At 38.0% G+C, this 24,002-nt stretch overlaps 1 protein-coding gene, 1 long non-coding RNA gene and 1 pseudogene across 13 annotated transcripts; 2 read left to right on the forward strand and 1 right to left on the reverse strand.

The window, feature by feature from the left end:
* The first annotated feature begins 587 nt into the window (after positions 1-587).
* On the forward strand, positions 588-4,007 carry LOC113323171 (annotated as a pseudogene).
* Positions 4,008-6,688: 2,681 nt separating this feature from the next.
* Positions 6,689-9,423, forward strand: LOC113323182. 12 transcript variants are annotated; one of them, XR_003347476.1, is made up of 5 exons: positions 6,690-7,282; positions 7,440-8,101; positions 8,203-8,313; positions 8,540-8,664; positions 8,761-9,423. It is a non-coding gene; the product is annotated as an uncharacterized LOC113323182 (long non-coding RNA). The 12 variants fall into 12 exon arrangements; XR_003347469.1 differs by having other exon boundaries at positions 6,691-7,282; positions 7,440-7,790; positions 7,888-7,969; positions 8,119-8,664; XR_003347470.1 differs by having other exon boundaries at positions 6,691-7,282; positions 7,440-7,559; positions 7,888-7,969; positions 8,119-8,664.
* A 5,256-nt stretch (positions 9,424-14,679) lies between these two features.
* LOC113275471 lies at positions 14,680-15,156 on the reverse strand. Its single transcript, XM_026524976.1, has one exon. It carries the CDS (start codon positions 15,154-15,156, stop codon positions 14,680-14,682), a length of 477 nt encoding a protein of 158 aa, XP_026380761.1.
* Between the last annotated feature and the right edge of the window lie 8,846 nt (positions 15,157-24,002).

Raw genomic sequence — 24,002 nt, forward strand, 5'->3', positions numbered from 1 at the left:
CGAAACTCAAACTATGGACGTTATAGTTCATTTTTATCAATAATTTGAGGTAAACCTCTTTTTCTAAAAAAAAAAAGGAAGACACGACGATATTTGATATAGCAGCTAATTGTACAGGACATTGGCCGATTCAGAGCAAACTATTTCTGGTATCTAAACAAATATGCACTTACAGACAGGTGACCATCATAACATGACCGCACGAGACCGAGAGCATCATCATCGTTGTCTACTTTTTCTTAAAAGAGCACCATTATTTTACATAATTGCTAAATTACAAGGATCTGTCTTCATCAGGTCCCACGTTTCAACTCATAATCGCATCTAATCTTCTTGTTGTTAAGAAAAGTAGTAGTGATAGACTGAATTATCGAGAATAATATATGGTAATGATCTTCTTCTTCCTTGCGAATCAATCCAAATTCTACAATTGAATTATTGCAGACAGTCGTACATCCAAGTTTAGGAATGGTAACTCCGAACCTGACTAAATTAATTACCTACCTAGTACGTCTAATCTTACTTAACTTTGTTTAGTGTTAATTACTCCTGTCGTAGTCTTGAAATGTCAAAGAAACCTTAAAATTCATTTGGGATGATCTAATACATGTTCACTCACACCTACCTGCATTAGGAGGGGATATTTTATGAATAATGCATGTGTGATTTCAACCGGTAAATGCAGCACCATCGAGAAAATATCTACATACTGTTCAAATATAGAAAAAGGAATAGAAACAGCACAACCTTAATCAAATTCTAAAAATACTAGAAATGACAACATAAGAAGAAGAAGAAGAAGAAGAGACTTTTTATGGAAGCAGCAGCAGTAGGCACCATCATCAGAAAACAATAACTAGGTCAATTCTGTCTCTTCCTGTTTTTTGTTTTTGTTTTGTTTTTTACTTTTTTTTTTTGATCGGCAAAGGTAAGAATAGTATTGAAACGGCTTAGCAGAAGAGCGCTTATGGAGACAACAAATTCAATACCGGTACCGGTTGATGAAGAAGAGAGCACTGAGAATCGAGGAAGTATGTGGGATTTAGACCAGAAACTTGATCTACCCATGACAGAAGAAGAAGCTGGAAGGCTCAAGAATATCTACACACAAAAAGTATATAAGAATATCTTCTTCTTTTATTTAGAAATGGGATCTCTATTTTTGGACACTTTAAATCGAATTAGTTGTAGACTGAAACTTGGGGGATCTTAGTTGAAGTAAGCATGATCTTACTCTAATTCCACTCATCAAGTATGTCTTTGTTGTGTTAAGGGCAAATGACAATGGTCAAGGTAAAATTTTGATCAAGTGGTATATCCCCTGTGAATGTTTTTTTTTTTTAGTTCAAAGGGTTATCTATCTATTTGCAGGTGGAACATTTGCTATTTATTCACTGCTATGTCGACATGCCAAAGTGGATACCATCCCGAACCAACACCCAACGGATGAACAGTTAAGTACGCATAGTCGTCATATATTCCATGAGAAATCATTTGCTGCTAAGACCAAGAGATGGTTGGAAGCGACAGCATTAAGGAAAAATTTACTTCTAATGCTTGTTCTTGTTGGGACGTGCATGGTTATTGGAGACGGGATCTTAACTCCAGCCATATCAGGTCTGATTCAGTTCTTGTTTTAGCATAACATATTTGCGTATTCCGTTTCATGCCCAGTTATAAACCATGGAAGTAATACACTACTAAAACTCCTAATTTTTCAGTTCTTTCGGCTGTTGGAGGGGTCAAGGAAGATCTCCCCAGCATGAGCAGCGGTACCTTTCTATCCTAATACTAAGACTACACATCACATGATTTTTTATTATGAGCAATTTCTATCCCATTTGATCTATTGTTTTCTTTATTTAGAAAATTGGGTAATAGTCATGGTTTTCTTTTATGCAGATGTAGTGCTAGTTGTTTCGGCTGTCATATTAGTTGGCTTCTTCAGCATGCAGCATTATGGAACAGATAGAGTTGGATGGCTCTTTGCTCCAATTGTCCTACTTTGGTTTCTTTTGATTGGAGGCATTGGCGCTTTCAATATCTGGAAATATGATAGCTCGGTTCTCAGAGCTTTTTCTCCAGTTTACATCTACAGATACTTCAAACGAGGAGGTTGGAGTTCTCTTGGAGGAATCATGCTTAGCATCACCGGTAAGCAACGTATGCCGATATTTCTTAGACGCATACAGGTATCAAACACCTGCAACAGTATCTATCCAAGCTAAGTTACAGGTAAAAACCCGTAGGATTCTGATGAATTCACGTAATCCTTGCAGGGACGGAAGCTCTATTTGCTGACCTGACTCATTTTCCCGTATCGGCTGTTCAACTAGCTTTCACAATGCTAGTGTTCCCTAGCTTTTTATTGGCTTACACAGGACAGGCTGCTTACATCACCAAAAATCCGGATCATGTGGTTGATGCATTCTACCGTTCTATACCAGGTCTTTCCCGATCTCCTGTGTTTGAAATCTCGTCAGAAATTACCTGCAGTAAGTTGAGTTCTTATCTGATTATTTTCAGAAAGCATATACTGGCCGGTGTTTATTATGCAACAGGAGCAGCAATTGTGGCAAGTCAGGCCACTATTTCTGCGACCTTTTCAACAATCAAGCAGGCTCTTGCACTTGGTTGTTTCCCAAGGGTGAAAGTTGTTCATACATCAAAGAAATTTCCTGGGCAGATATACATTCCAGATATCAATTGGATTCTTATGCTCATGTGCATTGCTGTTACCGTAGGATTTAGAAACCAAAGTCAGATCGGAAATGCTTATGGTGAGTTTATATTTTGAATGTTTTACGGTCAATCTCCTGCTTATCAAGAAGCATTCTTTTATGTGGGAATTCGAGGTTTTGGTGTTGAACAGTTGATTGATATTTTGTTTTGGCTATTAACAGGAACCGCAGTTGTGACGGTTATGCTTGTAACGACATTTCTTATGATACTGATAATGTTGCTGGTATGGCGGAGTCACTGGATTCTGGTTGTGATCTTCACCGTCTTATCATTAATCGTCGAATGCACTTATTTCTCAGCAGTACTTTTAAAGGTAAACCAAGGCGGTTGGGTTCCTCTTGCGATAGCTGGAGCATTTCTTATCATCATGTATGTGTGGCATTATGGAACCGTAAAGCGCTACGAAGTTGAGTTGCACAGTAAAGTGTCAATGGCTTGGATACTCGGTTTGGGACCGAGCTTAGGATTAGTACGGGTACCAGGTATCGGACTAATGTACAATGAATTAGCAAGTGGAGTTCCTCACATCTTCTCTCACTTAATCACAAATCTCCCTGCAATTCATTCAGTTGTAATTTTTGTCCGCGTGAAGTATCTCCCCGTCTACACTGTACCTCAAGAAGAACGGTTTCTTGTAAGGCGAATTGGACCCAAAGAATTCCACATGTTCCGGTGCGTGGCCAGGTATGGTTACAAGGATCTACACAAGAAAGACGATGATTTCGAGAAAAAGCTCTTTGAAAGCGTTTTCTTGTTTGTTAGACTCGAATCTATGATGGAAGGATGTACAGACTCGGACGAGTACAGTTTGCATGGAGATTCCCAGTTAACTGAGAATAGAAACATGATATCTCTGAATGTGGACAGTGCCGTAACTTCATCAGGAAGTGACGGCATAGTACCTGCAAAATCTCCAGAACTAACAGCCGCAAGCAATTTCTTAAGTTCAGCTGGGCAGCAGACAAGTCATGAGATGAGGGAGTTGGATGAGCTGGAGTACCTGAAAAGCTGCAGGGATGCAGGTGTAGTACATATACTTGGGAACACGATAGTAAGAGCAAGAAGAGACTCGAAATTCCTTAAGAAGATATCCGTCGATTACATTTATGCCTTCCTAAAGAGGGTTTGGAGAGAGAATAGCGTAATATTCCATGTACCTCATGAAAGTATGTTGAACGTTGGCCAAATATTCTATGTATGATGAATGTATAATACTTCTCCCCTCCTTTAAAATGCTAAGTCATATGAGCTCCCACGTTGCACGGTGAGTGTGACATCCCCTCAAATTAAATTAGATAAAAGCTTTGGGCATTAGTAATTCTGGAGAGGACATTTGGCAAGTTTTTATCGGCCAAAACATTAAAACATGTGTTACACTCTATTTACACCCTGTATTTAATTGGTCGTTTGTAACACCGTTAGCCAAAAACGTGGATATACAATAGTGAAAACTACTACCACACCCATTTTTCAGATCTTGACCACTGTGAAACCCACTGACCAAAAAGTTCAGCGGCGCACCCATTTCTTCGGTCAAAATTATTCTTAAACCCAGAATTTTCAGAATTTTGTTTTCGTTTTTCACATTCTAATCTCCTCTATATGTATCTCTCTTTGTGTCTCTCCAGATCTAAAGCAATGAAGGAATAAGAAACAAATCAGAAGAAGGAATATAAGAAAATCAGAAAATATGTTTTCTCTCATGGCGAACTAAACAGCAGATCTAAAAATTGATGGAGAAAGATCATGATGATGGTGACTGCCGATAGGTTGCTGAAGGTGGTAGAAGACATGAGTCGTTGTTGGATATCGATTCTGTTGGAAAAATGCTTGAGGCTCGATATATTGGTACCTTCTGCCATTAACAAGAGAAGGTAAGAGAGATTACTTTGTTTTCTTGTTCAGCTTGAAAAATTGAATCAAAAAAGTTCAGGAAAGAAATGGAGCGGATTTAGAGAAAGTACTGTAACCGGAGTTGGGAAATTCTACCGATAAATCAAGCAACTGACGAGACGGAGATGGTAACTGAATCGAAGGTTGTTGCTATGGCCGAGCCTGGATGAGTTGCTACTACAAGTCGAGAAGGTTCAGAAAGCGAGAAGTGTTGTTGTGGTTGGTGTTGGTTATGGCTGAGAACACATGAACGGGCAAAGAGAGGAGGTGTTGGCTGATTGTGGCAGCGATGGATTTTGTGTTCTCGAATAGCTGCTGGTTTGGTGCTCCAAAGAATAGGAAATGATGACGATATGTAAAAGCCTGTAGTTCTGATTTTTGGCTGGACGGGCAAAGAAAGGAGGTCGAAGGTTTGGAGGCTTGATGAATCTCGTGTTGGCAGGTGAAGAAAGCTGTAAGGAGGAGCTCAGAAAGCAGTAAGGATACATTCCCTTTACGCACAAAAACTGAGCTTCAGCTGGTCGATACAGTGCCCGAAAGAAGAAGTTTTAGGGTCGGAAAATGAGAAGTTGGTGGCTCAATGTTGTGTTCGATATTGATGGTATGTCTGGTGTTGGCTGAGCTTGTTTTCTGTGGATCGAAATGGAAGCTGTTAGGGAGTGTTAATGGCATGGAACAATCGCAGACGAAGATTAAAGAAAAAATTAAGCTTCCGTTGAATCTTGTGTTGTTAAACACCCAGCTGCCAGTGGTGATGGGTTTTATCCCAATTTAGTTGTTGATTGATTTATAAAGCCAACTGTGAAGACCAAACTGATGGGACTGCAAAAAGCTCTCACCAAAATTAACACGAGCAAGGTTTCTTTTTTGTGCTTGACAGGAAAGTGATGATGTTGATCATCGAGAAGCCTGCAGCTAGGTACTATGTTTCCATTAGTTTGGAAAAATATGATGGATGGTAAATATATATGAGGGTGTGCTTGTTGTCCGAGATCGAAGAGTCTGATTTTTGCCGAGATATAGACGGGGAGCTGTGAAGTTGGTGGCTAGTTATGCATAACATATTCTTATGACTGCATAACATGTCATGCAGTCGAGAAAATGTCTGCATAATCTTTCATGCATCAATAAAATAGCTGCATAACCTGATATGCATCCAAAAATATGGCCACATAATGCATTATGCATCATTGTTTTCTGTATCCACTAAAATCAACCAAAACAGTGGCTACACAACTTGTCATAGATGCATAAAATCGAGAAAATGGATGCATAACCTGATATGCATCCAAAACATTGCCGCATAATGCATTATGCATCGAGAAAATTGTTGCACAATCTTTTATGCATCGAGAAAATAGATGCATAACCTGATATGCATCTGTAAATATGGATGCATACTGCATTATGCATCAATTTTTTTATGTACGCACTAAAATCAACCAAAACAATGGTTACATAACTTGTTATAGATGCATAATTTTTTATACAATGGAGAAAATGGTTGCATAATTCGTTATGCGTCTGCAGAATGTGTTATGCATCTTTTTTGGTGGCTGCATAATGGTTATGTATCAAGTTTTCGAAAATTTTGCCTAAAATGATGATCATCTTCGATTTTTTCGTGAAAAACAAAAATTTAATATTCTTGTTTGTACTCGTTGCGTAGCTCTCTTAAAAAGATTTACAACGATATAAAAATTTGTGAAATTCCAAGGAACGAATTTTTAGATATGTTATATCCAAGTTGCATTGTCAATTATACCCCTGATGCATAACCTGTCATGTGGATGCATAATCCGTCTGTTAAGTATACAAAATTTTGTCATGCTGATGCGTTTTACTAATTTCATATAATTTTGGGTGTCACGGTATCCAAAATTAATTGTGGGCCTGACAATGAGAATATTATTTATTTTGGGTCTCCCCCTACGTTTCCAATACAATATTTATGTGTGATTTTACACCAAACTAATTACTGTAATTAGTTGACTGGACGTTATTAACGTCCGTTAGGTATACAAAACATCCGTCACAAACTAGACCTAACTGATACACTCGCTTAAGAAAAAACTGGGATGCTTTCATCACACCTTGGTTCTTCACGTGAGAAATTAAACCTAAGTGAAGATTTTAGAAATTTCTCTTTTTCATCATCGACACCCTAAACCTAAACGCTCTTTTCATCGACGGCACCCCCTCCCTGATTGATACCCATGCCTTTTATCCTTTCTGATCCCTACGTCTTCTTTGCCTGTGATTTTTAGGTATAATTGACCAACTACTTTGTTTTGTTTGTTGCAGAAATTAATGAAATTCAAGGGTTTGTGGTCGCTGTTGGGTGAATGAATTGAACAGGGAACTGAATTTCCTCCATGAAATAGGTTGAGGAAGAATTGGTTTCTCAAGATTAGGGTTCTGATTTTTCTTTTACAGAAGTAGGTAGATATGTACATATTACTGAATTAAGGTTTGTAAATAGGATATAATCATGTCCACTACAGGTACTGTATCTGTTCATTTCCACCCAATTGCTAAAACTTGTGGTTCTGAAAATGATAAATTCAGTGTGATACATCCAAAATTGGAGTTTCCAAGGAGCAAATTTCTCAGATTCAATCTTTGCTCAACCAATAATACTCGAAAGGTATGTCAATAATTTGGCTTCTTTTTCTATGATTATGAATTCATTTGTAGCTTGGATTTAGTAATTTAAGTGAGAAATGCAACATATGTTGAAAATCTGGGTGTTGCTGGTAATTTTTTTTTGAAAGGGTGGGTTGTGATGACATTTTTATCTGTAGGGATGTGTTGGGAGAGTAAGTGTTGTACCAGAAGATGAAGATTTTTTTTGGGAGAAAGCGTTAACGCCTTTACTTCATATGGTTGAGACTCCGGTGCATTTGAAGAATTTGTCTATCAAGGTTTTGGTTTATGAATTTTTGAGTCTGGAGCTATGTAGGTTGAAGTTCTTTTACTAACTAGAGATGATTACGATGTATGAGTTAAAACAATTAGCTGATGAGATCCGTTCAGAGTTATCTTTTATAACGTCGAAGATGCCTCGACACTTCAAAGCCAGTCTAGCAACAGTGGAGCTGACCGTTGTGTTACATCATGTTTTTGATTCTCCAACGGATAAGATACTGTGGGATGTGGGTCAATAGATAGGAATTTACTTTATCATGTTCTTGGGCTGAATTTCAGCTGAAATATGTGCTGCTGTGATTGAATTTCTGTGGTTGTTTACAGGATTTGAGTTGGGTTTGTATGGATAGCAACATGGCCTGAACTGGTCACTTAATGATATCATGACAATGCATCTATGTATAAGGTATGGTCCCTTTTAGCATGCTGGTCACTTAATGATATCACGAGCTCGCACTTTGAATGGCAGGAGTTCCAATACCTCACGTATAGCCTTATAGCTAAGCAATAACATCTTTCGTACCTTAATTATTTGAAGGTATGTAAATGTGATAGGTTGTAATTGTATTGAGAAGACAGCTCATATGCGCAATAACAAGTCATCCTTAACTGATTTGCTTATATCTCCCAATTTAAAAGTACGAGACATGCCGAGACCAGTGTGAAAATCCTAAGTCGCTTAAATGTAGCCGTTCGGTTTCTACAAAAACTTCAATCACTGAATTGTAAGTTGGACGCAATGACTTCTTGGTTAGTCTCATTTTTTACTTTCATTTAGTCTTAATCGATTCATATTTTTTGGCGAAAAAAAAAAGGTTACCATATTGTATTTAAATGACATCTGCTTAAATGAGTTCTAGGGTAGATCATAGGTATAATGTTGTCATTGTTGAGAAGTTAATTTTTTTTACTGGAAATCATATTTTTCCTTACAATCTCATTACCTCAACTTGACAAATTTGACGCATAAGTGCAGTTCATTTACACAACCTGAATGATATAGATTAATGAAGAATCAACTCAGCAGCAAGTGAAGCAGCTTACAACAAGCATATCCGGTGCTCTAAGAAAAGGATTGAGCTTGGATTTAAAATCAGAACGGTGAGTATTACGGGTCTAATTTGCGTATACAAATAGTTGGTCTTACCTCTTAGAGTTACTTTTTGTTTTTATTCCACTGATTGGAAATGATTACAGGGCATAATGGTTCATGCTACCTACTATGGAATCGGAAATGATAATTTGGGGAACAAGGATGGAGCTGATGCTGAAGATAATGATATTGGAATAGAAAGCACCTCTGCAGTTTATAGGATCGGTGGTAGTGGCTACAATGAGGTAGAATCAATCGCAGCTGAAGTTAATGTGAATGGTGTTAAGTAGAGAACTCCATTGTGAGGAAAATGAATGATAAAAATGATTCAACTCAAATTACAGATGATGTTAATGCTGCGGAAGTTGTTTTGGAAAGGCTAAGAGAGGTGTGGATTCCACTATAGCTAATTCCCAAGTGTTTTCTCAAACAAGGAAATGAGAAATGATTGAGAACGAGAAGAGATTAAGCCCACAAAATACTAAGCCCAGTGATGACTGTGCAATATAGGCCCATTTTATAAACCATCGGCAGTTTTTGGCACCGAACACTAGCATCAAGGCAATGTCTTTTGAGATACATTACTTATGCTGGTGTCCGAAATTAGATTGGAAAGCAAAGGCCATTAATTCTTTAGGTTTTTCATTTCCGACATTAATCTGTTGTTCCAAACCAAAATAATATCTTTAATCACACCAGATATTGGGGTACACACAAATTTATTGGTATGTTGCATTGCCTATAGCCATTAATGGCTTTTATTATCATCCCCATACTATATGTTGTTGTTGGAAAGTGATTATGTGACCAAAAACTGTACACCAAGTGATACTTGAAACATGAATATAACAAGTGCGCGATTCTTTTTATGAGTGTAAAATTTTCTGCTCAAATACGATTTATTTTATTTTTTTAATTTTCATAGTTGGCAACACCAACTCTAATGTTAATTGCCTTTGTTAATAAACTCTCTTGGGGACCATCTGGATGGACCTACTCTCTCACGGGTTACAATATGCACGATCGCAACAATATCATTACTACTAGATTTGCATCATCATTCCATGCAACACAAAGAAAGTACCTTAATTATTTTTCTTTTAACTGGTCCATGGCATATATCAGACGATCAGTACGTGGTCCTCCAGCATTGATTGAGTGAGCTATCTCATCTCATATTCTCATCCCCATGTGTAGGAAAAGCTACCAATCCTAGCTAGCTAGTTTGGTCCCGTTTGCCGTACTATTATATGCTTCCAAGTTTGATTGGTGGTCCTCCAGAATTGCTAGACCCTCCGGGAAAAAAAAAAGAAAAAAAAAGAAAAGAATTGCACCGAGAAATAATGCGTTCGATGCATTAGGATAGGAACGGTGCACTCGTCGTTTTTTTTCCGGTCAATCAATCATTTAACTTCCAAGTTCCAACTTTTGTCCGCATGATTAGAACCGATTAATCTTTATTCTGAGTCGTCATTACGCCCTGTAATAAAACTAAAACAACTAAGACTGATAACAAATTAATGGAATATGATAGAGTTCAACTGGAAGATCTCGGGAGTTAAGCTTACCGATTTAAAAATGATTTTGTGATCGAAAATATGTAGCATGACCCAAATCTACCACTATGACCTAAAATATGTATTAGGTCTCAGAGTTTGTTCAGTGATCTTGAACTGCCTATTATCTAGAAAAATTTATGTAACCCAAAATCTTGCATGAGCATTCAAAAGTTTTTCTTTTTTCTTTTTTTTTTTCGAATGAAAAGGTTATATTGAAAGAAGGCCAAGCCAACCAAACATGATTGGAGTCAGAATCTCAACAATCTGGGATTGAAAAACTACAAAACAATTAAAAAAACATGATAAAGAGATCCAAATTTGTCGCCTGCAAACAATTTGACAGTTGCGAAGCACTGAAAAGAATCCTACACATGGTGGACTACTGCAACATCCAATTATCTCAGCTAAATTCTTCCTTCTTCCTGTAAAAACTCTCCCACTTCTCTCCTTCCTTAGAATCCAACAAATTGTATAATGAATAATCCTTCAAACATCTTTGCCTTTCGCAGACAAAACATTCGTAGACCAAGCTTCAAACAGTTGGAATAGTGTTCTCGGCATAGGCCATGAAATCTTGAAAGCTTTTAAGAAGTAATCCCATATCTCAAAAGAGAAAGTGCAGTGCATTAACATGTGATCAATTGTTTCTCTTATATTGTTACGTAGAACACGCTAATCACTTTCAATTTCTATACCTCTACGACTTAACATATCTCTTGTAGGTAAAGAATTATGAAAAGTTGCCAAAGAATAAAATTGACCTTGTGTGGGATGTTGTTCTTCCATAAATATTTCTCAAAGTTACAAGAGGGGAAATCTCCGGCTAAAACTTCATAACATTTGTGAATGCTGAAGTTCTCCATTATCATCAACTCGTCGTCTTCATTTACCAACTCAGGAATCGCCTGAGTAAGTCTGATTCCAACTGTTCGTTCGCACTGAAAGCTTTCTTGAAAGCACATTTCCATCCAATAAAGTATACCATATCAGGAATAATATCATCTTTATTTTGAACAACCTTAAACACCACCGGGAAAAGGTCTTTCAAACATCCTCTATCCAACCATTTGTTCTTCCAAAATCTAATACCTTTTCCGTTCCTCACATTGAATTGAACAATGTTCTGAACATTTGGGACCAGGTTCACGACATTCTTCCACGTAAAAACTCCTGCATTGTGATTGGTTGATGTAACACCCCGTGTTTTAGCATGGCGCATGCTCAAAAATGCGACGGCCTGGGATGAAGCTTTATCCAAAGCTTCTGTTGCGTAGTAAAGGGAACATAATCCTAGGCCAATACGGTGCCAAAAATGGCATACTGCATGGGCATATTGGACAAAGGAAAATCTCGCATCAAATGGTACAATAAGCTAGTTGGGTAGATTGCCTTAAGAAAAGCTAGTGCTAACATATCAAATTATGCAAGTGATTGGCCTATGGCGAATATCGCATCACAATGGTGCAACATGCCAGAGCAGGCTGGCCTCGGCAATGTACACCCATTATGAATGGACAATGGAGTGGCCTATAGGCCAAAGTCGAAAGTATATCCATTATGTTCCTTAACTGGATCTGGCTTAGGAAATGTTCAGCCATCATGGACGGACATTGGAACTGGCCTGTGAGCAAGAACTGAATGTACAACCATCACGGTCGTAAACTGCAGTTGGCCATGTACAGCCATCACGGCCTGACTTGGTGAATGTAATTTTCATCCCCTAATCTAAGTTGTAAAAATGTTTTTAAAGCATATATAGGGAGGAGTAGTTGGTTGAAGGTGCATATGCTGACCATGAACCAAGTAAGCTTCATAGCTTAGCCGAAAGAGTATAAATGATGCTTAGGCCTCATCTATAGCTGCGTATCCTTGCCATGGAGCATGTTAAGCATTTGAATCACTATGCCATGTCGCGGACCAAATATGCATCACTTGGATGCATTTTGACGGAACGGCCTACACGGACTAGGCCATTACCATTATTGCTTGGCCACGTCCTCGCTAAAGAGTTGGCTTAGGTTGTTATCCCTTCGATGATGAACTACGTTTTGTGCTTGATCCCTTTAGATTAGGGAAGGGTACGTAGGTAGCCACAATGAGTTGCAACATTGCCGGTCTATCTAGCACTTTGTCATTCATATCATCTAATTGCGAGATGATTATGGTATATTGGCTTCTCATATCAGCTGGCTCGGAATTTTGTGATGCAAGAGATGATAGTGGTCATACTTGATGAGGCTAGTTGCATACCATTCACTAGATTATCATATAACTTATCAATCTACACGGAGTTGGCATATGCATCAATGGTGAATTTGGCATGGCCAAGAAAGTAAGCTACATCAATATGCAAGTTAGCGGAGCTTGCATAAGCCTAAGGAAAGTAGGGCATGAACAAGACAAGTGCATGCTTTCAGCAATGCCTAAGCTAAAAAGTGATGTATTAGGCTTCCAATGGCATGTGTGTAAGTCCAAGGCATTTCCCTATGCCTAGACAAGACTCGAAGCCAGTGATGCATGCAAAGTGCATCGCCCGTAACCTTCAAGGCTTTATATCCTTGTTGTGTAGTAAGTTGGAACGTGTGGAAGCTAAGTTACCCGCGTCATACTCCACGAGCATGCTTGCAAGGAAAAATGGACGTGCATTTGCCTAGTTTTAATGTCCGGATTTTAGCATCAGAGTGGGGCATCATGGGAGTTATGGTCTGCGCGCCCTGACACGCTAGGTGTAATTTTCGGGTCCGTCAAAGTTGTCTATATCATGCATTAGAACTTCCCTGTTTCTTTTAAATTTTCGTTAAACTCGTACCTGTATCGTGGGTTTTTTACCCGAACTAGCCCGTAACGGGTTGGTAGTTGGTTATGAATATAATAACCCGCTATAGTTGGGTTGGTAGCTGGTTATTAAAGAAACCCACCCGAAAACCCGGTAAATATAGACCATTGATAAAAACTAATCCTAGCCCTCCATTGATTGAAACCCTGGTAGTAGATAAGGAAACTTACGGTTGTATTGCAAAAATTATCGGGCCCGTAATTTGATATAATATTACATGTTATGGGCGTTTGGCAATTTGCTTAATGGCTTGATGCTATATATGCCTTGGCAGTAGACAGTCTCTCAGGTCTCGTAATCATTAATTATTGATTTAATTACCTTAATGTTTCTAATCAACACAGTCACTATATGAGCCCACCGGTTAGAATGATGATATTGAACTTCCAACCATTCAGTCGTGCTCTCTGGGTTTCCATATGTGCTGAAGACAATGATTGCAGGTAAAAGAAGGATTATTAGTCTATTCGATCCCGACAAATAAAGAAATATAGGAAAAATGATATTAAGCACGTATAATTATTACCTCAATGTCATGAGGCCCCAAAAGATGGGGAAGATAATTTTCTCCAAGCGGCTGTTATTAGTAACCAAAGGAACCGTCCATTTGTAAGCAGCATAACTAATTAAAATTATCGGCTGTGTCGAGATACATAAACCTAACGTGCATGTTTTACATATAAACTCGGTAATTTTTCTTTACTACAACCTGAAACGAGTTAAAACCCGAAACCGACCAACCAGTAACGGACGGGTCAAAAATCCGCCCGATACTTGAGCGGGCGGGATTGGTTATGAAAATAAAAACCTGCTATAGTTGAGTTGGTAGTTGGTATTAATTGAAACCCGACCAACCCGACCCATATGCAGCCCCAACTGTAATACAAAACTTCTTGCACGAACAATTGTCAAGTGACCTAAATTTGTTTCGTAACCTGAAATCTGCTTAATTAATTGACAACAGAACTTTGCCTAGTAATCCAAAATGTACTCGATACAGTTTACCACTACTAATATTTGTATTTGTACACCCTGTAACTCGGAATTGCCTTTGGAGTTGTAAGAATTGGCTACGATTTCAAAATTTGCCTCATAACTATACCTTTTTTAGAGACCAAAACTCACTTCCTTGGTAAAAAATAGCTTCGAGAAATGATATTTAACCTGCTTTTATAAATTTGGGGTGGCCGATCACCCCAACGTACCCTTAATTTCATCGTTTTAAGGGCACCTCACAACGTTTAAATCCAGGCTCTGTCACTGTTTTCAATATGCAAGGATGAGCATAATAAGATCAATAAGAAAATAATTAATGTATATGAGACGATTGTATCAAGTCAAATACAATAATAATCAACTCTTAATCCAGACCGGATTCGGCTAACCATTAGTTAGGAAAGAAAAAGAGTCATAGAGGTAATAATAAAACATAAGAACGCATATAGCAGCCGCAAATCTGATACATGCAGTGCAGTGTAGGGTAGCTCTCTAACACCAACTTTCTTCCCGAAGAGATTCAGGTCTAAGTCAGGACACGTGGGTGTCGAAGACTAACTTTCGAGTGAGTGAGAGATGAGGAAAATCAATTTTTTATTTTTTTATTTTTTTTAAGTCCGGATTCAGCAAAGCTAATAGTCCTCCTCAACTGTTGAAAGAATCAAAACAGGAGGTTTAGACCAGTACATGGTAGAATTGTTTTGTTTAGTCCATAGAGCAAGCTCATGAGCTAAAGAATTACAAACTCTAGGTTGAAAACTAAAAATACAAGCAGATAACTTAGTAGAGAAAAAGAGAATGTCTTTAAAGATAGCATCCATCCTTGTATCTCCATCGAAATTCCCAGCTGAAAATTGGTCGATTAGAGCTTTCGCATCACTTTCTATGATGATGTGAGATAGATGTTGTTCCACAGCTTTCTTTAGAACTGCCCAGATGGCTCTTGCTTCAGCTTCTTCAGCAGAGTGAACGTTAAAAACTATGGAAGCACAAAAGGTTGCTTTTTTAGTGAAGTCTCGCTTCACATACCCTGCACCATTTGCTCCAGAGACAATATCAAAGGCACCATCAGTATTACATTTAATCCACCAAAAGCGGGGGGCATCCATTTATCTCAAGTACTGACAGGCAAGGTAGTGGCTATAGTCAGACTAGGATTCCTAGACTTCCTAGTGAGAAGCATAACTCTAGCTCTAGCTAAGACAACAGTGAAGTTCTCCTTAATTTCTTGGAAAATGAGGTTATTTCTACTGGTCCAGAGAGACCATAGGGTAGCCACAAAAAGACATTGATCATCCTCAGGCAGTTTAGACTGAGTATCAATTAGCCAGAAGAGAAGTCAGTCAATAAAAGATTTGTTCTGAAAAAATTGAGTATTGATATTGAAATCAGAAATGAACCAGACCTTACTAGAAAAGGGGCAAGAAACCAAAGCATGCATAATAGTTTCTTAAGGATCAGAACACCTAGGACAGTCCACACTATGCATAGGCATTCTAGTGTGAAGAACAGTTCTGGAGGGCAAAGCATTTCTAGCTGCTCTCCAAAGAAAGACCTGAATTCTATAGGGTACTCTAACTTTCCAAATACACCTCCAAAGATTTTTACAAGGGGAAGGCCTAAGGCCTCTAAGCCCCAAATAGGCAGATTTAGAAGAAAATTTTCCATTCTTTCAAAGATCCCAAGCCTCCTGTCAGGAGTGCAAAGCTGGCTTAAGGGAATGGAGATAATCTTCTGGACATAAGCATTATCAAAATGGGTGTTAAGTCTAGATACATCCCAACTTCTAGTTTGGGAATCAATAAAATAAGCAACTTTGATACTAGGATCAGGAGGTACAAGAGGGTTGGGTGTGGCAGAACCCAAAGAAGGGATCCATTTATCACACCATGGGTCAATGAATTGACCATCCCCAACAATCCAGGAAATAAAGGGTTTTATAAGTTCCTTGATAGTATGCAGACACTTCCAAGTCCAAGATCAATTTGCGGTGCATTTAGCATTTAAGAAATCAGTTTTAGGAAAATATTTAGCCTTAAGAACAGTAGCCAATAAGCAATTAGGATTTTCTAAGATTCTCCAGGCATTCCTAGCAAGCATAACTAGGTTGTTTAACTCGGCCTTTCTGAACCCCAGACCTTCTTCAGCTTTGGGGGAGCATAAGATATCCCAACCAAGGAGGTCCAACTTTCTATCATTGGGATCTAAATTTTCACCCCACCAGAACTTGCAGAGATGAGAATCCATTTGTTTGCAAAGGTGTTTAGGAATAAGGAAGGCCCCCATTTGAAAAAGAGGAATAGCTTGGGCAATATGCTTGATCAGAGTAATTCTAGCAGCTTTAGCTTATGAAGCCAGATAGAGATCCTGGCATCAATGGCTTGGAGAATACCCATATGGGTCTGGATTTTAGAATCTTGGAAAACAGTGGGGATTCCAAGATATTTTTCTTCTAAAGCTCTGCTTTGGATATCCAAAATATTGGCCAAAATAGCTTTCCTATGTTCAGGAATCTTCCTGATAAACAAAATACCAGATTTTTCAAAGTTGATTTCTTGCTCAGAAGCTAGGCAGTACTTTTGGAGATAGTCTTTTATGACATGAATTTTTTCATTAGCTTTAGAAAACAAGAGGGAATCATCAGCAAACAAAAGATGAGTCATTTCAGGAGCCTCTGACAGACTTTAATGCCTTCTAAGGTCCCCTTTTTCTGAAGTCTATCAATGTAGGAAGATAAGTCCTCAGAACAAATGATATAAAGATAGGGAGAGAGAGGATCTCCTTGACTTAAACCTCTCTCAGGTTGGAAAAAACCAATAGGGCTACCATTAAGAAGAACATAATAGGAAACAGTAGAGACACACTGATTTATCAATTTAACCCAATAGTTATACAAACCCATTTTAGTTATGACTTTTTCAAGAAAATTCCATTCAAGCTTATCATAAGTCTTAGACATATCAAGTTTGATGGCAGTTATGCCCTGAACCTTATCATTATGATAAACAGCCTAAATAGCCTCATTAGCAAGCAAAATGTTATCAGAAATACTTCTCTTGGGGATAAAAGCACTTTGATTTTGAGAAATGATATTGTTCATAAAGGGTTTCAGCCTATTAGCCAGAGTTTTTGAAAGAATTTTGTAGATGAAATTACATAGCCTTATTGGCCTATACTGAGTAACCAATTCAGCAAGAGGGACTTTGGGGATAAGTGATATATTGGTATGATTAAAAACATTAGCAATGTTACCAGTTCTAAAGCAGGTTTGAGTCATATCAACAACATCATCTCCCATAATATCCCAATGTTTTTGGTAAAAAAAGGACAGTGAACCCGTCAGGACCAGGGGCCTTCCCACCCATTTGGAAGACAACATTCTTAATTTCCTCTGGGGTAAGAGGCATATTTAAAGAAGCATTGTCTTCTTCTAAGAACTTAACAGGGAGATCGGCAAGAATTTCTTATTGAAATTGCTGAAGGTGAGAGGAATAAAGGCTTTTAAAATAATTTATAAAAGAATTTCCAATACTATCTCTATCAGTTAGAATAGTATTTGAAGAGTTCTTTATCCAGTTGATGGCATTTCTTTTTCTTCTAAAGAGAGTTACTCTGTGGAAATATGGTGAGTTTCTGTCACCTTCCAAGAGTCAGACCTCTCTAGATTTATCCTTTCAATATAACTCCTCCAAATTATACAGATACTCTAGCCTAGCTTTTAGCCTAGAAGTATTACTAGTATCAGTTGGATTAGAAATTTGGAGATCACCCAACTCTTTCCTAATAGTAGATATGTTTGTTTGTATATTATAAAAGGAAGACTTATTCCAGTCTCTTAGACCTTTCTTGGTACTTAAAAGTTTAGCTTTAAGTTTGTATGCAGGTGATCCTACCACATTAACAGACCAAGAATTGGCTATAATGTCTCTGCAAGTAGGATCCTCTATCCACATGGCCATAAAATGGAAAAGTCTAGGCATACGGATATCTCATAATTAAATCCTATATGCATGGGACAATGGTCAGAAGAGTCCCTAGGAAGATTGTTGACATGAAGTTTTGGAAAAAGGTCTTCAGCAGTTTGGTTGATAAGACATTTGTCTAATCTTTCAAGGATTAAATCAGGACCTTGTTGCATATTGTACCATGTAAATCTAGGTCCATAGAAACCAGGATCATGCAGATTAAAAACAGAACAAAAAATCCTAAGATTTTCAAAATCAGGGTCATCAACTTCTAGACCACCATTTTTATCTTCAGTTCCTAAAAGGGCATTAAAATCTCCTATAAAGAAAACTGGTTCATCTAAAGGAACATTAGTCTGTTGACAATGTTGTTCCCAAAAGGCTTGTATTAGACTACTGTTTGGTTCACCATATATGAAGTGGATATGACAGGTCTTAGAATGGATAATGTCAGTAGTGGTAACGTAGATACCCCTCAAACTGAATGAAATGATATTGAGGTGGACTTCTTTCTTCCAAGCAAGAGCAAGACCACCACTTCTACCCACACTGGGAACATTAAAGGTGCAGGAAAAACCCATATTTCTTAGTTTTCTAGCTGCCATGTCTTTGTTCATTTTAGTCTCAGAGAGGAAGATAATGTCAGAGTTGACATTCTTACAAAGTAAGCTAAGCTTCTTATTAGCCGATTTTTTTACCAAAACCACGAAGATTCCAAGCAATTATGTTGATATTATTAACAGGTAAATGATTTATGGCATGTTGTGCAGTATCAATTAAAGGGGATGATTGAGAAAGGTTTACCTGAGTGGTAAAGTCAGATCCACCACCAAGAGGAGCACTGGTACAATACCACTTTGAGAAGCACTTTGGGAGGAATTGAGACTAGAAGTAGCAGCATTGAGAAGGGAATTATTGCAGACATCATTGTTGCTTGAGGAATTATCAACAGATACATTGTAGCTTCCAAAAGAGTTGAAAATGGGCTGGGTATTGAGGGAACAAGTAGAAAGATCAATGGCTGGTAGATCTCCCAATTTGGTAATCAGGTTCAGTAGAAATTTGTTCTTCAGGGGTGACCACCATACTGGTCAAATTAGAATTAGCTCTAGTTCGTTTCGCAAATCAGCCCTGAGATTAATCTTCCTTTTGAGGTTTGCTAGAGTATCTTGTTCAGCATAATTGAATGTTCCTCTAGTAATCATTGGAGTGGCATTTGGGATAGCAGCAGTTTTGAATCTCCTTGGTAAGTTTGTTGTACGAATCGGCCAACTAGGAGTTGATTCAGAACCAGAGATAGAGGCAGCAACAATGACATTTTTGGTGGTAACTTGCTTTAGAACAATTGGCAGACCATTTTCCAACTGGGTTAAATGTTTCTGAACAGGTCCAATATCAAAGATCTTTAGAGAAGTGGATCTGTTGATGAAGGGACCCATCTGAAAAATGTTTGATAAGCTTTTTTGAATAGTATTCTCCATACTTTGATCAGTAGCTTTGGCTTTTCCCCTGTTGCACACTTCGATAGCTGTTGATTCAATTTGTGTTTCTGGTATTACCTCGGAATGTTGCATAATGGTATCACTGATGACTGCAGATGGAGAATCTACTTGCTTGATTGTAGTAGGCATCATTAAATTTAAGACAGTCGGGAGAGTATAGCTACTACAGCGTGTATCAATCCCTTTTTTTTTACCTGTTTTAGCTTCCAGGTTGGGCAATTTTGATCTTTATGATCAAGAATACTACAAGAGGTGCAGAAATACCTTGGAACTTTGATGTTCCTACACTCGATCAAGAAAGGTTCACTTCTACCACTTGTGAAGAGAGGAATGCTTGTTGGTAAGGCTTTCTGAACTGGAATTCTAATGCACACTTTAACGCTCTTCATAAGGGGATGTTTTCCAAAGGGATTGTGAGCTTCGATAAGTTCCCCCATACTGAGTGTGAGTTTCTGAAGATCCTCAAATTCAGTACATTCATTTGGGATATTGCACAAAATGAACCACATGATTTCTTCATCAAAAAAAATTTGGTGGTTTGGAGGCCAGCCTTCAACAGGAACAACTTTTAACACCACAAGGTAACCACAGGCAAACCAAGGTTTTTGAGAATTGATTCTATCAAAATCCTCTTCAGATAAGTAACGGATGAGGACTTTGTTTCGCTGACAATTAAAGGTAGTTATTGTTGCGTGTTGAGCTAAAGGCCAGTTATTACAGATATAAAATCTGATGAAGCGGTTGGAATCAAAGTTTCACAGAAAACATAACCGACCATACACCATTTCCAATTGGTATCAGCTTCAGCTAATACAACTTTTTTATCAATGAAGCCAGGTTTAGCAAGTGTAGATGGTAAGGTTAGTTTTTCTGCCATTTGAGTCGAAAGGGTTTGAATCTCTTGGTTCAAGTTATGAGTGGTCTCTGAGGAATATGGACTTTCCATTATGTAAGAGAATTGGATATATATGAATATGGGTTGATAGAGTTCAGAATTCCCAGTAACTAATATAAAATACAGGTGTAGAGAAAGGAATCTCTTATTTGTACTGATTTGATATTGGTTACAGACAATGTGAAGGAAGGAGAAACATATGGGATGTCACTTTCGGATCCATACTTTATGGATATGTTTCGAGGTGAAGTATTCACGTGAGTATTGTGGAAAGAAGACCACATATAGACAAACCCAATAATACATTGTTGGATCTTCTTAGATAGGTTGGATTGGGGATGCATGACTTGGATTGAGGTAGTTGGGTATTTATTAGATTTGTCATTTCTTGGGATGACGTTTGTGTGACGACGCGAACTTCCAAATGTAATAATGACAGGAAAATTGAGGGAGATTTTGTGATGGGGTGGATGGTTAAGGGATTGTTGTAGAGTATCCATAGAGTAATTTGGTTCAGTATAAAAGCTAGTAACGCATCTTCCTGCCATGCCCCAGGCCGCAATAGTGCCTCCCAACTAATGGTGTCTTCTTCTAGTCTGCATAAAACATAAAATTTCAATTAGACCCCAAAGAGAAATTTCAAAATTTGGTAACCCACCAAGACCTCCCTTAATAGAAAATCCAAGAGGAGTAAAGGCAGTAAAAAATATTAGGTGTTGAAAATAGGTCTTGATAGGGTAATGATGGTCATTAGGGTGAAGGGGGCACGCATGGCTTTGATTAGGCGTAGAGAACAAAGCAACATGACGGTTAACTAAGCGCCATAAATTGCAGTTAATGCATGAAATTGTGCCTTTAAAAGGAGTATTTTAGGAGAGATTAACATCACCATTAACAAATTTACTGGAAAGGGTAGGTTTAAGAGAGATTTCAGTAGAAAATGGCGAGTTCCAGCTTTTCAACTCCGGTAATTCCTGTCAACTCCGATCAATACAATCAAGCAAAAAGCCAGGCTTTTTCCTTGGAAATGGATGAATTGATGAAATTAAGGGATGAAGTTCAGGGGGAGATAAATAGACGTGAAAATGAGATTGCTGATTGTCAGAGAGAAGAGGAGGAAAGGAAATGGAGAGAAGATGAAGAGACTAAATCGCTGTTTGCTGCTTGGTTACCGAAGCATTATGATATATCAGATCGGAAAATGGAGGAGAGGTCTGAAAGACATCAGAAAGGTCCAAAATATGGTAGTACAACTGAGAGTGTCTCTGAATCATATTCTGCAGGAGAGTATGAGTATCATGTGGAAGAGGTAAACACCAGTGAGGAAGGATCTGATGCTGCAGAGGACGGGCTAAGGATGGGGAGGTATCATGATTTGGAGTTGCGAAGACGGTTTGAGTTTTAGAGAGCCGATCCAAAAATCTTTGCCAAAACCATGCAAGAAGGAGATCCCAAGGTTGAGAAAGAGAGGCTTGTTTTGATACATCCCCGTACTGCTCAATTAATAGATTCCAGTGATTCTGATGAGAATGTCCCTGATGCCTCTAGTAATGATGAAGAAGACGATGAAAGTGATGAAGAGGACTCATCTTTTGGGGATGATGATACTTCTCCAGCTTCATCAGGCAGCAGTTGCAGTGAACGTTATGCAGAAGATGAGGACTGGAGCTACGATGAAGAGTATTGGTAAGGTTCTTTTCTGGAGTATCGAAAGTAGTCAAATTTTCAGGCTTTGAGAAAAGTTTGAAGATGAACAACAAGTTTTTTACGAACTGGCTTTCACGATGCTTGCTCCTATTATTCTGAATTTTGTTGTTAATAGTAGTATACTTGCTCTTGGTTCTTTTCTCTTTTCGGTCGGATATTACATGATGTTGTTTTGTTTCTTGCTTTTTTATGATGTTGTTGGTAATGTTTGTGATAATGGTGTAAGATGGTTCTTGTAAGGTGACTTCGGTAGTAACTATGGGGGGAGTTGCAGATGGTGATGTTGGTAGTGGGTGTTGATGTTTTGATCTGTACAAAATTTAGGTCGGGTGATATTATGTCTGAGACTATATTTGTTGCTTTGAATACTACTTTTAATGTTTTTCCTTTGAGTATTTTTCTTGGTGTTGAATGATATTGAATAACAGTAGAGATTGATGAAGATTTGAATGCAGTAGGTTAGTAAATTTGTGATTGTAACGTAATCTAAATTTGTTTGGCTGAATCATAAGAACATCAAAATGAGAAACACAAAATTGGTTAAAAAGACCAAAATCAACAATTCCTCGATGAAAAGGACATTTAGATTTTGATACTGTTTAAATGGACAAAAATGTAAAAATAGTCAGGATGTAAACAGTTTCATCCTACCCATTTTCAAATACTTTTTCTTATTTTTAATTTACATCAGGATGCATCCGGTTTCATCCTTACTATTTTTTCAGTTTAAGTCAGGACGAATCCAGTTTCATCCTTGCTATTTTTTTAGTGTCCATTTCATCCATATTAATTTTTACTCGTCCAGTTGAACCATGTTTTAAAAATATTGGGCCAAATGACCCATTTTTCGTAACAGGAGGGCCTCGCTGCTCTCTAACACCAACTTCCTTTCCGAAGAGATTCAAGTCTAAGTCAGGACACGTGGGTGTCGAAGACTAACTTTGCAGTGAGGGAGAGACGAGGAAAATCAATATAACTTGAGCAGTGCATCGGTCGATTCAATGAAATGCTGTACAGAAAAGAATAGCGACGAGCATCATCGAATCGGTCGAATCCAAAATAAAAAAAAATTAACTCACTGAAATCAGCTAAATGGTCAGTTAGTACGGTTTGTGATCAGTTGGTGTGGGACCCACCACTACGACTTTAATTAATTGCTTACAAGATCTGTTGTTGTCTTTCTTGATTAGGTCCCACGTTCATCCTTATCACCATCAGGGAATCCGATCAGATCAGATCAGATCATGCCTAGGAAGGAGTTTCAACTCACTGAGTTTTATAATAATCTCATCTCTAATTCATCTGATCTCAGTCTATCATTATTACTTTTATTTTCAAAGTCAGCAGTTTATTTATTTTGTTTTTGTTCATGAAATCCGATTAATAATTTTGTCAGAATAATCATCAAATTATGGAGCCAGAGTATTTGGCCATGATCTTATAATGAATAGGGATAATACTAAAAAAGAAATTAATGGCTAATATACCGGCCCAGACAAACCTATATATCTGCTGTATCTAATCTAATCTAATCTTACTTAATTATTTGACGTTAATGATGATTCATTTAAAAAACTAGAGACTAATTCAAGTAGGGACTATTATTTAAGCTAATCACAGTACAACCACTTTTTCTTAAAGTTAATCATCCTATACAACCACTTTTGGAATTACTCTCCCGATGTAGCAGCAGTCTTGGCCAAGTTTTTTCTTGCATTGCCGCCCATCGTATATATATATATATATCTAAAAGAGCTAGGGAGGGAGATCAAAAGAAAGAGGTATGCTCCCTACAGGGACGGATCTAGGATTCTCCGTTAGGTAGGGCTGGAATGTAATAGTCGATAATGCAGCCGGAGATCGCGGCAAATTTTTTTGCAACACAT

This window comes from Papaver somniferum, chromosome 1, assembly GCF_003573695.1.
Source record: "Papaver somniferum cultivar HN1 chromosome 1, ASM357369v1, whole genome shotgun sequence".
Classification (NCBI taxonomy): domain Eukaryota; kingdom Viridiplantae; phylum Streptophyta; class Magnoliopsida; order Ranunculales; family Papaveraceae; genus Papaver; species Papaver somniferum.

Bases quoted from the DNA above. Each gene is read 5' to 3' on its own strand.
- LOC113275471 (XM_026524976.1), bottom strand. From the start codon at position 15,156: ATGGATGCCCCCCGCTTTTGGTGGATTAAATGTAATACTGATGGTGCC.